The 12,162-nt window shown below is 47.1% G+C and overlaps 2 protein-coding genes across 4 annotated transcripts in view; one reads left to right on the forward strand and one right to left on the reverse strand.

Moving 5' to 3' along the window:
* The window catches only part of Thap4 (THAP domain containing 4), a 42,851-nt gene extending 37,584 nt beyond the window's left edge, over positions 1-5,267 (reverse strand). The window contains exons 1-2 of one of the 2 annotated variants that reach the window (XM_085696232.2): positions 4,759-5,267; positions 1,364-2,493 (exon numbers count right to left, since the gene is read on the reverse strand). In XM_085696232.2, the coding sequence (XP_085552358.1) occupies positions 1,364-2,493; positions 4,759-5,252 (1,624 nt within the window). In that variant the 5' untranslated portion in view covers positions 5,253-5,267. The remainder of the gene's footprint in view (positions 1-1,363; positions 2,494-4,758) is intronic. The other variant, XM_085696229.2, reaches the window with a different exon arrangement.
* A 4-nt stretch (positions 5,268-5,271) lies between these two features.
* Positions 5,272-12,162, forward strand: part of Atg4b (autophagy related 4B cysteine peptidase) — a 38,963-nt gene continuing 32,072 nt past the window's right edge. For both annotated transcript variants that reach the window (XM_085696233.2, XM_048441965.3), the window contains exon 1: positions 5,272-5,420. In XM_085696233.2, the coding sequence (XP_085552359.1) occupies positions 5,411-5,420 (10 nt within the window). In that variant the 5' untranslated portion in view covers positions 5,272-5,410. The remainder of the gene's footprint in view (positions 5,421-12,162) is intronic.

Raw genomic sequence — 12,162 nt, forward strand, 5'->3', positions numbered from 1 at the left:
AATCCAGAATGGGCCCACAGGTAGAAAAGACTCACAGCCTCAACTTCAGGTTTTAGGTTAGGAAATTTTGCAGAAGCCAGAATAAGTAAAACCAAAACAAGGAGAAAGAAACAATATAATAATATAATAACAAGGAAACAATGTAGACAGAGCCAGGGCTAATTGTTCAGAAAGTTCTGTACTAGTGGTCACAGCAAAAGGGCACCAAAAGCAACATTATGGGCAAGGGCTTACAAAAGCAGTACACCCACATTAGCCTGTGACTGAGGCTGCTCTTCCTAGCATGCTCTCTTCACAGTCAGGAGGCCCTGAAGATTGCTCTAGCAGACCGATCCATCACACCTGTACCGGCAAAGGCTGATACAGACAAAGTGAATGTGGTCAGAAAAGTTTTTTGTATGCACTGAACACTATCCATGCATCCTTACTCTATAAAGGAATCAAAATCATTTTTTTCTTTTGGGGGCTATAGTTATGTGCCACCATGCCCAGCCTAGAAATCAGTTTTCAAAAGTAAAATAAAGGGGCAGGTGAGAAGGCTCAGAAAATAAAAAGACCTTGCTGTCAAGTCTGATGGCCAGAGCAACATAGTGAGACCCTGTCTCGAACCCCAAGACCAGCTTGAAAAAAAAAAGAAAGAAAGAAAGAAAAGAAAAAAAACTCTCTATGTCAGTGGCTCTCAACATGTGAACCTGTGGGTTGTGACCCCTTTGGGGGATTGAAGGATTCTTTTACAGAGGCTGCCTAAAACCATCAGAAAACAGATATAGGACAGGCAGTAGTGGTGCACAGCCTTTAATCACAGCACTGGGGAGGCAGAGGTAGGAGGATCTCTGAGTTCGAGGCCAGCCTGGTCTACGGTGTTCCAGGACAGTCAGGGCTACACTGAGAAAAGAAAAAGAAAGGATATTTATATTACAATTTCTAACAGTAGCAAAATTATAGTTATGAAGTAGTGATGAAAATAATTTTATGGCTGGGGGTCACCACAACATGAAAAACTATCTATTAAAGGGTCGCAGCATTAGGACGGTTGAGAACAATTGCTCCCTGTAGTCCTGGCTAGCCTGGAACTAACTAAAGTATAGCAGGCTGACTTTGAACTCAGATCCACCTGCCCTGGCCTCCTGGGTACTGGGATTAAAGGTGGGCACCACACGCCCGGCCACTTAACAATGTTAAATCTTCAAGCAGACTGGCCTCTCTTATGACTAGGTCTCCTACACCCTGGGTTTCCTGGCCAATGAGCACTGTCATGGGATCACAAGGAACGTGGAACCCACAGAGACACCAGGCACACAGCAGGACAACCTCTCCTAGTCAGAGTAAGGAAGGCAGGGGGGCACACCGGCTAAGTACTGACCGTGGCTGGGGGGCAGCAGGCCACTTAGGTAGGGGAGGTAGGGGAGACTTGCTCTCCTCAGCTCATCCAGCTTCTCCTGCAGCTTGCGAACCTGGCTGTCGGAGCGGTTGACCCTCTGCCGGAGACTCTTGAGCTCTCCGTTCTTCTTTTCCACCTGCTCCCGCAGGCAGCACACCTGGCTCTTGTTCTGCCGAGCCGAAAAGCAGTAAGAGTGCAGCGAGTCGATGAGCTTGCAGGCCCCTGAGGCCGACAGGATGACCTCGTTGATGGACATGGGATTGGCATCGCTGTGCTCACTCTGCACAGCTTCTGCAGCTGGCTTTGGGGTTACATCCGTAGGAGGGGCAGAGGGGCTCTGGGAAGTCTTCTGAGGGGTGGCTGTAAGTGAGGAACTTGGGGGACTCTGGGCCACACTATTCCCACTGCACCTTGGCTCCATCTCTCTCTTGGGCCTCTTTCGGTCAATGGGCTCACGGGGGACGGATGGCTTCTCTCGAGTGTGCTTGGAGGAGAAACTATAAGAATGAAGTGAGCCAATGAACTTGCAAGCTCCAGATCCTGGGGGTGTGAAGTCGTCCATGGAGATGCCACTCTTGTCTGCCCCGCCTGCATCATCCGAGGAAGAGGCCTTCTGGTGGTCAGCCTCTGTAGCAGACACTTCTGCTTCCTCCCGGTGGGTGGCCAGAGGGGCGGCCAGTCCAGCTCCTGGAGTTCTTTCCAGGGACTGCCCCTGCTCCTGACTGACAGCACCTGGGGTTGCCTTAGGGGCTGCATCACTTTGTGGAGAAGCTCGCTTCAACTTTCGAGACTCAGGCTTGGCCATCGAGTTATCAGCTGAAGGCAGTGAGGAACCTATGGCTCCTTTCCCTGTTGCTGCGCTTGTGTGGCCCCTCATGGTCTTTCTCCTAGCATGACCATGGCCTCCAGCCCCTCTCTTCTTCTCTGACAGGTGGAAAATAGAGGGCACAGCTGTGGGCTTCAGCAGGCGATGCTGGTCCTCCAGTCTTTTGGAGAAACTGTCTTTGGTAAAATGCTCACTACAGAGGAATGAATACTTCGTAGGGGTCCAGTTATCTCTCTGAACAGCTTTTAACCACTGGATCAGTCGTTTGGAATCCTTTAGGGGGAACCTGCAGGACACACAACAAAGTACTTAGAAATACTGAGATGCCCTTCCCTAAAACTATTCATTGATAAAAGCAAATCAAGTATTTTTGCAGGCATCCAAACCCATACTGATGTCATCCACTTAAAAAGTCACAAGGATTTCAGGACTGTCTTGCAGGTCATTACTGAAATGGAAAGGAGAAAGCCCTCCTGTATATCTTTAGCACCCTGAGTCTATAGGGTAGAGAGGAACTAAAGATACTCCTCCTAGGTGTGGCAAATGACCCTGGGCACAAAGGGTGCTCAGACACAGCAGGTAGAACCCAGACAAGAAACAGCTTTCACAAGTGGACTACTGACCAAATCGTCCGGTACCTGAAAAGCAGGGTCTGGTTGCTAGAACCCTAATGAGAAGCAAGGCAATGGAGCTGAGAGCAAGACACCAGGAAATAGCTGAGGCTCAGCTAAATAACAACCACAACTGAGGCTCAAGGAGCTGAGGCAACAGCTAGCTTTAAGAAACAGCTTCAGCATAAAGCCCCCAAAGCTCCAGCCTAAAGGTGAAAGATGGTGATCTCAGTTACTCTGAAGTAGGAGGACCGACCACCAGTTCAACCTCTACCTGTGCTACAGTAAGTTCAAGACCTACCTGGGTAACTTAGTGTCTCTATTAAAAAAAAAAAAAAAGCCAGGGGTTGTAGTGTATACCTGTAATTCCAGTACTCTAGGTGGTGAGGAGGGTGGGATGACTCAGGTCAGTGTCATCCTGAGATTTTGTCTCAGAAAAAAAAAAAGAAAGAAAGAAAGAAAGAGAAACAGATGGAAAGGAGCTGGAAGATTGGAAGCTCTTGGAAGGCAGAGGCAGTTGGACCTCTGAGAGTTCAAGGCCAGCTTGGTCTACATAGTGAGTTCAGGGCTATGTAGAGTCTCAAATAAAATAAATAAAAAGTTGCTTGTGGTGTCGTGCATGTATAATCCTAGCACTTGAGAGGCAGAGGCTGCTGTAAGTCTGAGAACGGCATAGACTGAAACAGTGAGTTCTAGGTCAACAAAGCTATTCAATGAGACCTTGTCTCAAAACACCAAAAAAAAAGCAAAAAAACAAAACACCCCAATAATAAAAATGGTAAATTTATGTTGTATACGTCATAAAAGGAAAATGAAAAAACAGGGATGCTCAATAACATACTTAATTTCTTCCCTCTTCTAATGAAGCTATTTACTGATCACTTAGGGTTGGTGGCCGCGATCCACCTGAAGTCTACCAGCCTTCAGGAGACAGCTGTAGATCAAGACCAGCCCTAACAGGATGGATCTGGATGTTTTAAGCAACGTGACCTTCTAACTCTCTATTTCTCAACGTTTTGTGAGCTTATCCTAGAGTTTCCCCCGCCCCCAATTCGGGTACTGTCTACCGATGTTAGAACATCGGGAATGCCAAGCCGCAGTCCTTGCAACTCTGCCTCATTTTCAAAAATTGTTAACAAAACTTCTGGGGCATTTTTTAACTAGAATTGTTATGGAAGCATTCTGGTTGATTTGTAAGACTGTTTAACGTGACTAGGTTCTGTTTCAAACCAGACCCCAAAGACCCGAGACTTAATGAAACCCTGTGAACTTTCAACAGACACGTGCCATTCCCATCTTCAAATTTTAACAAGTACCAAGAGGTAGGACGTGCGAAGCGGCTTCTAAGGCAGAGTCCCTTCGCTCGCTGTATACTCCCTGCTGGAAATCACAGGAGAGGACCTACTGAAATGGGGAGTCTTGAAAGCCTTAGGAAGGCGCGGCCCGCCCAGGGGACCACCCGAGACCCGTCCAGAAAGTCCTTCCACGGTCCTCCCTCTGGCCTCTACCGGAATGCAGGATGCGGGAGGTGTTCAGTGCCAGTGCCCTGGCCGCAGGACCCCCGGAGGAGAGCGATGTGGGCTATGGATGCAGGAAGTAGAGCTGCGTACGCCGGGCCGCACTCCTGCCACACACCTCCAAGCGGGCTGCCCCGCCGAGGCAAGAGCGGAGAACTGCTCGAAACCTAAGAGCAGGATTAACCCGAGAAAGCGCCCTTGCAGGATGCTCCTGAAACTGGCAGCGCCAGCCCAAATCAGTGCGGCGCCGGTGGATGGAGGTGGCGGCGGGGGCCCTCCGGCCGCTTTACCCGAGGCATGGCCGCGCTGGTCCCCAGAGCCGGCGGTCCGGGCCAAGGTCACAAAGATCCACGACCCGTCCACCCACCTCAGCTGCGTTCCGCTAGCGGGCCCCCAGCTCCCGGTCCCCCGAGCCCGACCCACCGCGCGGCCTCAGTTTCCCCACGGGCCCGGCCCGGGCGGGGGCGTGGCGGACCCGGAGGCGGGCCGCGTACCTGTGGAAGGAGACAGCGCGCTTCTCGCCCTTGCCCTGCCTGTTGGAGCAGTTCACGGCCGCGCAGCAGATCACCATTGCGGGCCTCGGTCGTGGGCGCCGCCAGTCTTCGGTCCTTGCCGTCCGCCCGCTGGTCCGACCCGCCCCGAGGGAGCGCGGCGACACGGCTCGGGACGTGGGCCGCGGCCGAGCCGTACGGCAAGATGGCTGCGCGCTGCCGCCCGCACCACGCTGCGCCCGGGCGGTCGGGCCACGGCGCGAGCGTCGTGGCCGCAGCGAGCGGCGAGTCCGTACCGAGACATGCGCGGGTTGCCGTCTGTACGGAAAGATGGCTGCGCCGGACGAGCGCCGCTCGGGCCGGCTCCAGGGTGCTTCCGAAGGGGCGGCGGAGGGCGGGGCGATCGGGTCCGGTCAGGACCCACATGCGCGAGGCCCCGCCCCCGCGTTCCCACCGCCGTACGGCGAGATGGCGACGCCCGCGCTTCCGCTGCGCCGCGCTTGGCTACCGCGGCTTCCCGTCGCCGTGTCGCGCAGTAGTCCGTCGGAGCGACACCACGGTCAGTCGGCGACCCGACTGGGAAGATGGACGCAGGTGAGGAGGGCGGGCGCCTACCCCATTGCGGGCGGGCTCCTGAGGCCGCCCGGTGGGGCGGAGGCCGGTGTGTTTAGCAGGGCGGACCGCGCCTCCCCGCAGCGCTCCGCACCCGGTTCTCGGGGTCACCCATCAAAGGCGCGGCCTCCGACGCCGCTGAGGCCCTCGGGGAGCGCCCCAGCCTGTGGAGTCCCGGCTCTGGGAGGGAGGGCAGCGAGCCTGAGGGACGATCAGGATGCGGGCACTTTGGTGGTCGGGGAGGACCCGTGCGTCGCGGGGCTAGTCCATTCCTTGCCCGAGCGAGGAAGCCGAGGTCTTTAACTTCTGTCAAGTTGTTGGCTTATGTTCCAGCAGTCTCAAGATGCACATCTTTTGTCTTTAAAGTTCGATAACCTGTGTAGGTGATCCCCACTTCTGTTTCTGCGGCTGGAGAGCGTGATTCAGTCGCATTCTACTTTGACTTCTTGGCGTCCTAATACCTGGTGAAGTGTGGGTGTTGTTTCTTAACTGGCTCTTGCCTCCGAAGCTCGAGAGAGTATGGGTCTTTGTTTTTCCTGGCAAGCTGGTCTTAGAGATGTAAATCTACCAAATACGTCGTTGGCTAGTAGTCCTAAAAATATCCACGCCCTCCCCAACAATGGTTCTCTCTTTCATTCCCCCATCAGCATTAGAGTTTTCATTTGTTTAATTAATTTTTTAAAGAATCGCTTTGCCTTCAAAAATCCACTCCTTTGTGAAGGAATCCTGCCACCTGGTTTAATTGGACCTGTCTTGAATGGCATTGCTTTTGATGATTTTCTTGACTGACAGCTGCACCAGAAACAAGGTTGGCTTTCTTGGGAGTGGTGCTTACCGTTAATCCGCATCTCAGTCGTTTGTGGCGTCTATCTTTTTAGCATTTTAAATGGCTGGAGGAAGCAGAAACCTTCAGTCCCCAAGAAGCATGAACCAGGTGTAAATTTGTGAAGTTATTTTTTTTTTTTAGACTGGATAACTGAAACTTCCATAATGCTTGCTGGAGGTATGGGGTGAATAAAACAATAGAGTTCTTTAGTTATCCCTCATCGCCCTCCACCTTTTTTTTAAGACAGTGCCTCACCGTCTTAAACCGGTCTTGTCTGGTCTGGAATTCTTAGATATGTAGACCGTGCTGGCCCCAAACTCACAGAACTCTGCCTGCTTGTGCTTCCCCAGTGGTGTGATTAAAGATGAGCACCACCTCCATTCCACTTTCTTTGCAGATGTTTTTTAGATGTTAAGATGGGATTTGATAGTTGTATTACCTTTAATGTGAAAATGGTTCAAATTAAGCACGTTACTGTGTAGTCATTTACGTGATGTTTTTCTGTCGGCTTATCAGCCACACGTGAGTCTATTGTTATTTTAATTATAGCCTGCAGCCGACACACATTTCTCCGCCCCTCCTCAAAGCCCACTGACCTTTCAGGCCTCAGCCTGGCAGGGCTTTCAGTCCGGACAGCTGTATTAAGTCTTTATCCTTCTACTTATCAATAAGACTCAGGAGCTAAAGGCTGGGGTAAAAACCTGCTAGTTCAGAGCGTCGAGCTAACTTTGCTCGCTACAGACTTCTCATCCCTTGCCCCAGAACCAAGAGGAAGCTCAGACTCCAGTCCCTGCCCTTTCTTTCCTGGACATCTTCTCTGTCAAAATTGCTGGCTTCTCTATGGCCAATTCTGGTTGGCTAGGCGCTAGCTCTGCCTTCTGATTCAAGGTATAATGTTATTGGGCAGCCTCAGGAGTGTCAGAGTGCTATCAGAATATCCCACACCATATGGAACCTTAAGTGGGTATTAAATGCTGCTGACAGATCAAACTCAAAAAGACACTTGTGCTTGGAGACCTGTGTTAGTGCTGATAAAAACACAATTTTTTAAGGGTATGATAGGGCAGTTTTTCTCCTGATATAATGCTTGATGACCTTTTATGGTCTACCCACTGATCCCTGGGGAGGGGAGGTCCTTGAAAATTCTGCCTTCTCCACTATTGTAATATGACTAGTTGTACTTTAATTGTGTGTTCTCTCTCTTCCTCCCTTCCTTCTCCCCCTCCTCTATCCCTTCCTCCCTCTTTGTCCTAATCCTGGCTGTCCTAGTATTCTCTGTAGACCAGGCTGGCGTGAGCTACCATGCTCCATCTTACTTGGTTATAAATTTCTTGAGTGTCAGGAATTGTACTCTAGACATTGGACTAAAAGTGGGCCATAAAGAAAAATGCTAACTTGAAGGAGCTGACATTCTCTGCAGGAGACCAGGAGTGTGTAGGATTGGATGGTGCTCATATGGGAGAGTGATGTGGGCCAACTTATAGAGGATTGGGATTTTAGCAGGATAACCAAGAAAAATATCACTTTGAAAGTATATTTTTAATTTTTTTGAGATTCATTCATTATTTTTTCCCCTTCCCTCTCCTCGCTCCAAACCCCTTTACATTTATTCACCTCTTGTTCTCTGAAAGTGCATTCTATTTTTGGTTTTCCAGAAAGGGTTCCTCTGTGTTACAGCCCTAGCTATCCTAGAACTAGCTCTAGACCAGGCTGGCCTTGAACTCAAGTGACCTGCCTGCCTCTGCCTCCCCAGTGCTGGGATTAAAGGCACTCCACCCGGCCTGGGAGTGGAAGAGCACCAGGGAGGTGGTTGTGCCCAAGAACCTGAGAGTTAAGTGAGTTAGAGAACTGGAGAGGTGACTCAGTGGTTAAGGAGCTAACTTGCTGCTCCTCTAGAAGACACTAGTTCAGTTCCCAGTACCTATGTCAAGCAGCTCTTGTTTCTCTGGTCAAGGGGACCCAGTGCCTCTGACATCCTGAGGTAGCTACACTCACATTCAGACACACACCTACGCATAGTTTAGGTTTTTGTTTATTTTCTTTTTGGTTTTTGGAGACTGTTTTGTCTGTTTCTATGTAGCCCTGGCTGTCCCGGAACTAGCTCTGGTAGATCAGGCTGACCTCAAACTCAAGTGACCTGCCTACCTCTGCCTCTGGAGTGCTGGGATTAAATGCCTGCACCACCACTGCCTACTTTAGTTTTTCTTTTCTTCCTTTTTTTTTAAATGCAAAGATGGAGAAAGATTATTTGGATTCAGTCATGGATCCTTACTAGGGCACAGTGAGGACTCAGGCATTTATTCTGAGTAGGATTCTTTGGAAGGTTTGAGAGAAGTATGTGAAATTTAACAGATTTGTTCTGGGATTTTTTTTTAAACATTTAATTTGTACTTATCTTTTAAAATTGAAATATATATGTGTGTTCCTAAGTATATGAATAAAACCTGCACAATCTCTATATTGTTCCTTGTATGTATATGAGTTTAGGATTGACTGTTTGATCCTGGATAACCAGTTGGGGAGGCTCGTCCAGGGAAGACTATTTCTCTGCTTTTGGCATTCCTTCATTAGCTGTAGTTGTCTACTACAAATTTTTTTGTTGTTGTTTTTCAAAATGTGTTCTCTGTGTAGTCCTAGCTGTCCTGGAACTAGCTTTGTAGACCAGGCCAAACTCAGATCCACCTGCCTCTGCTGGGATTAAAGGTGTTTATCACCACTGCCTGGCTAGTTGTAGTTGTCTTTCTAGGATTGGGTCTCCATGAGATTTTCCCCTTTGTAGCAAGCTTTTTTCTTGTCCACCAGCTCACAAATAATGACATGGAGACTTATTAATTATGAAAGCTTGACTTTTAGCTTAGGCTTGCCTCAGCTAGCTCTTATAAATTAAATTAACCCATTTATATTCATTTATGCTCTGTTATGTGGAATTACCTATCTTCCATCGTATACCTCCTGTTTCCTCTCCATGTCTTGCTGGTGACTGCCTTTCCTCTTCCCAGAGTTCTCTCTCTGCCCAGAAATCCTGCCTGTACCTCCTGCTGAGCTATTTGGTCATTCAGCTTTTTATTATACCAATCTTATTAATACATCTTCACACAGTGTACAAATATCCCACAACATTTCCCTTTTTTCTAAATAAAAAAGGAAGATTTTAACTCTTAACACAATAAAACTATATACAACAAGAACGATTATCAGGTTAAGATACTCACATCCACAATGTCCAGTCCATCTGCATTGGCGAATTCAGAGAAACTATCATCTATCTCAGTGAGTCCAAAGTTCTGTACCTAATTCACTTTCTATCCTAACTTGTGTTACTAACCCAAAAGTATCTTTTAAGATTTCAAAACATTTTCTTCGATAAACTATTTAAGCTTTTATGTCTCTCAACCTTATACACGTTACACTTCTTTTGTGAGTTTCTTTTCAGAATCTGGTAACAAGGAAAACTGTAACTCTAACAATCAAGTCTTCAACCTATCAGAGACCCAAGAAGGATATAATATTACCTGAGTAAACAGGAAGTGTGGAGGAAACAACTTCCAAAACTATAGAAAAGACAGAAGCAGCTGGCTGCCTCAATGGTCACCCAAGGTTCCTCTGCAACATTGGGGTATCTGCCTTTGACCAATAGTCCTAGAATATCTGACAGACATTCTGTGAAGCAGGAATTTTTAAGGACTGGCCTACCCTATCTTGGCAAAGTTCTACAGTCTCTTTGATTTGTGGCCTACTTATTCAGCTTGGACTACATTCTGTCAGCAGTTGAGACAAGGACAGTTTCTTGCCCAGTGGCCAATTTTGCCACAAGGAAAACAAACTCTATATAGAATTTCTTTGATGCCCATCATCCTTTTTTTTTTTGAAGTAAATTGATGCTGCCAGAGCAAACATGTCTCACTATCGTGAAAAGACTTATGTTATTAAAACATTTTAAATGCCATATTCCGTAGGTCTCTGAAGTGTTTGAAGACCATCTATCTAAAATATATCTTTGTTTAATCTGAAAACATACCTAACATGGCCACAAATTTGATTGTTATAGATGACTATCTAACCTACATTTCTTAATTATCTTAAACAGTTTGTAATAATAGCCTTTAAGGACTAGAACTTTGCATTACATTTTAAAATGAGCTACATGGTACAATACCTTAAACAAGAGTAGAAACATACACAGTATGTCAAAATCACGATACAAAACTCCATACTAATATAAAATATTTAAGACTAGTAGTTGCTTTTTAGTTTAAAAGTAGATTCAATAATCTACCTATTTTTCTATCATTCCTACTCTTCTATGACATCATCCTTGTTTGGGTCTTGTTTAGGCAGCTATGCTAACTAGCCTCTATGGGTACTTCTGACATTTCTAAGAGATGTACTCTCACAGCAAATTTCCTGGTCTTTTGGCCCCTTCTTTCCCTACAATCCTTGCGCCTTAATTGCAGGAGCTATGTTGTAAATGTAACAGTTATGGATGGGCACCACATGGTCATTTATTCTCTGCATTTTGATCAGCTATATTTTTTTGTAACAGTTTCCATCTGTTGAGAAGTTTCCCTGTTGGGTGAAAACTACACTTATCTATGGAAATATGGGTAAATATTTGGATTGTTGTTAGGAATTATGTTGGTGTAGTGTAATGATTGTAGGTTCTCCAAGATCCGTGGCATTACAAGCCTCAGGTAGTTGGCTAGATTTCTAGTGCTGGGCATGAGATCCATCATATTGAGAAGGTTTGTGTGTGTGGTTGGTGCCACTTATACATGCTACAACATGGGTGTAGAGGTCATAGGATAAATGCATGGCAGTCAGTTCTCTTTTTCTACCATGTGGAACTGAACTCAGGTTGCAGACAAGTGCCTTTACTCACTTAGCCATCTTGCTGCTTGCTGGTCTTCCTGTCTTTTTGTTGAGAATGTACTGAAGAGGGATGAAGCCAGAAGATAAAAGTCTGCCTCAATAAGACAGGGAAAGAGATGCTGTATCTTGGAAGAGCTTAGAGTCCAGATGTGTGGTAAAGACTTGTCCAGACTGGTTTTGTTTTTGCTGAGTGTGAGGTGCCTGTTAGATGTCCGAGTAGTGTTGTTAAGGGGCCTTTGGTTATATAGGCTGGGAGCTAAGGGAATAACTCTATACCGAAGATGTGCAGAAAGCTGTTATCAGATGAAATTGCCCAGAGTCTGCATGTGATTAGGAAATAAGAGAAGTCAGGGAGGGAGCCCAGGTCTGCTGGTATAGAGAGGTGGAAGGCCCAAGTGGTTTGGGTGACCTCTCTACCTATTTTTAGCATTGTGTATACAAATATGCTCCTAGTTCAGAGTGTTGGTGACCAGGGGAATGGTCAGTCGGTATAGGACTTGTTGAACAAGCATGAGGATCTGAGTTTTGATCCTTAGCATCTTCATAAAAGTGAAGTGCAGCAGCCTCTGGTCTCTATACACATGTGTATGTAGCCCCTCACACTCCACCACACACACCAAAATAAATACTGTAGCTGTACAGTGAGACTATCTCAAAAAGTAAAATAAAATATAAAGAGCTATTGAGAGGAAGCACCTAAGCAGCCATGCTGTCTGCTTCTAGGGCCACACATGGTGTCGGCACGTGGTTAGTAACCAGTGAAACAGAATTGGAATTACTATTGACTTGCCTATCTCTCAACTGCAAGTTGAGCTTATTTAATTCAAATTCAGTATCCAAAATGCTCATAATCTTCAGCATTCAGTGAAACTAGACATGGTGTCCTAAACCTGTGGTTCAAGTACTTCCCTGGAGGTGAAGGCAGGTAGATCAGAAGTTTAAGGTCAGCCTTGATTATATAGGGAGTTCTAGACCAACCTCAAATTCATGAAATCATGTCTACAAACAAAAGCCATGAAATGCCCAAAC

Source organism: Myodes glareolus, chromosome 1 (genome assembly GCF_982192425.1).
Source record: "Myodes glareolus chromosome 1, mMyoGla1.1, whole genome shotgun sequence".
Taxonomy (NCBI): domain Eukaryota; kingdom Metazoa; phylum Chordata; class Mammalia; order Rodentia; family Cricetidae; genus Myodes; species Myodes glareolus.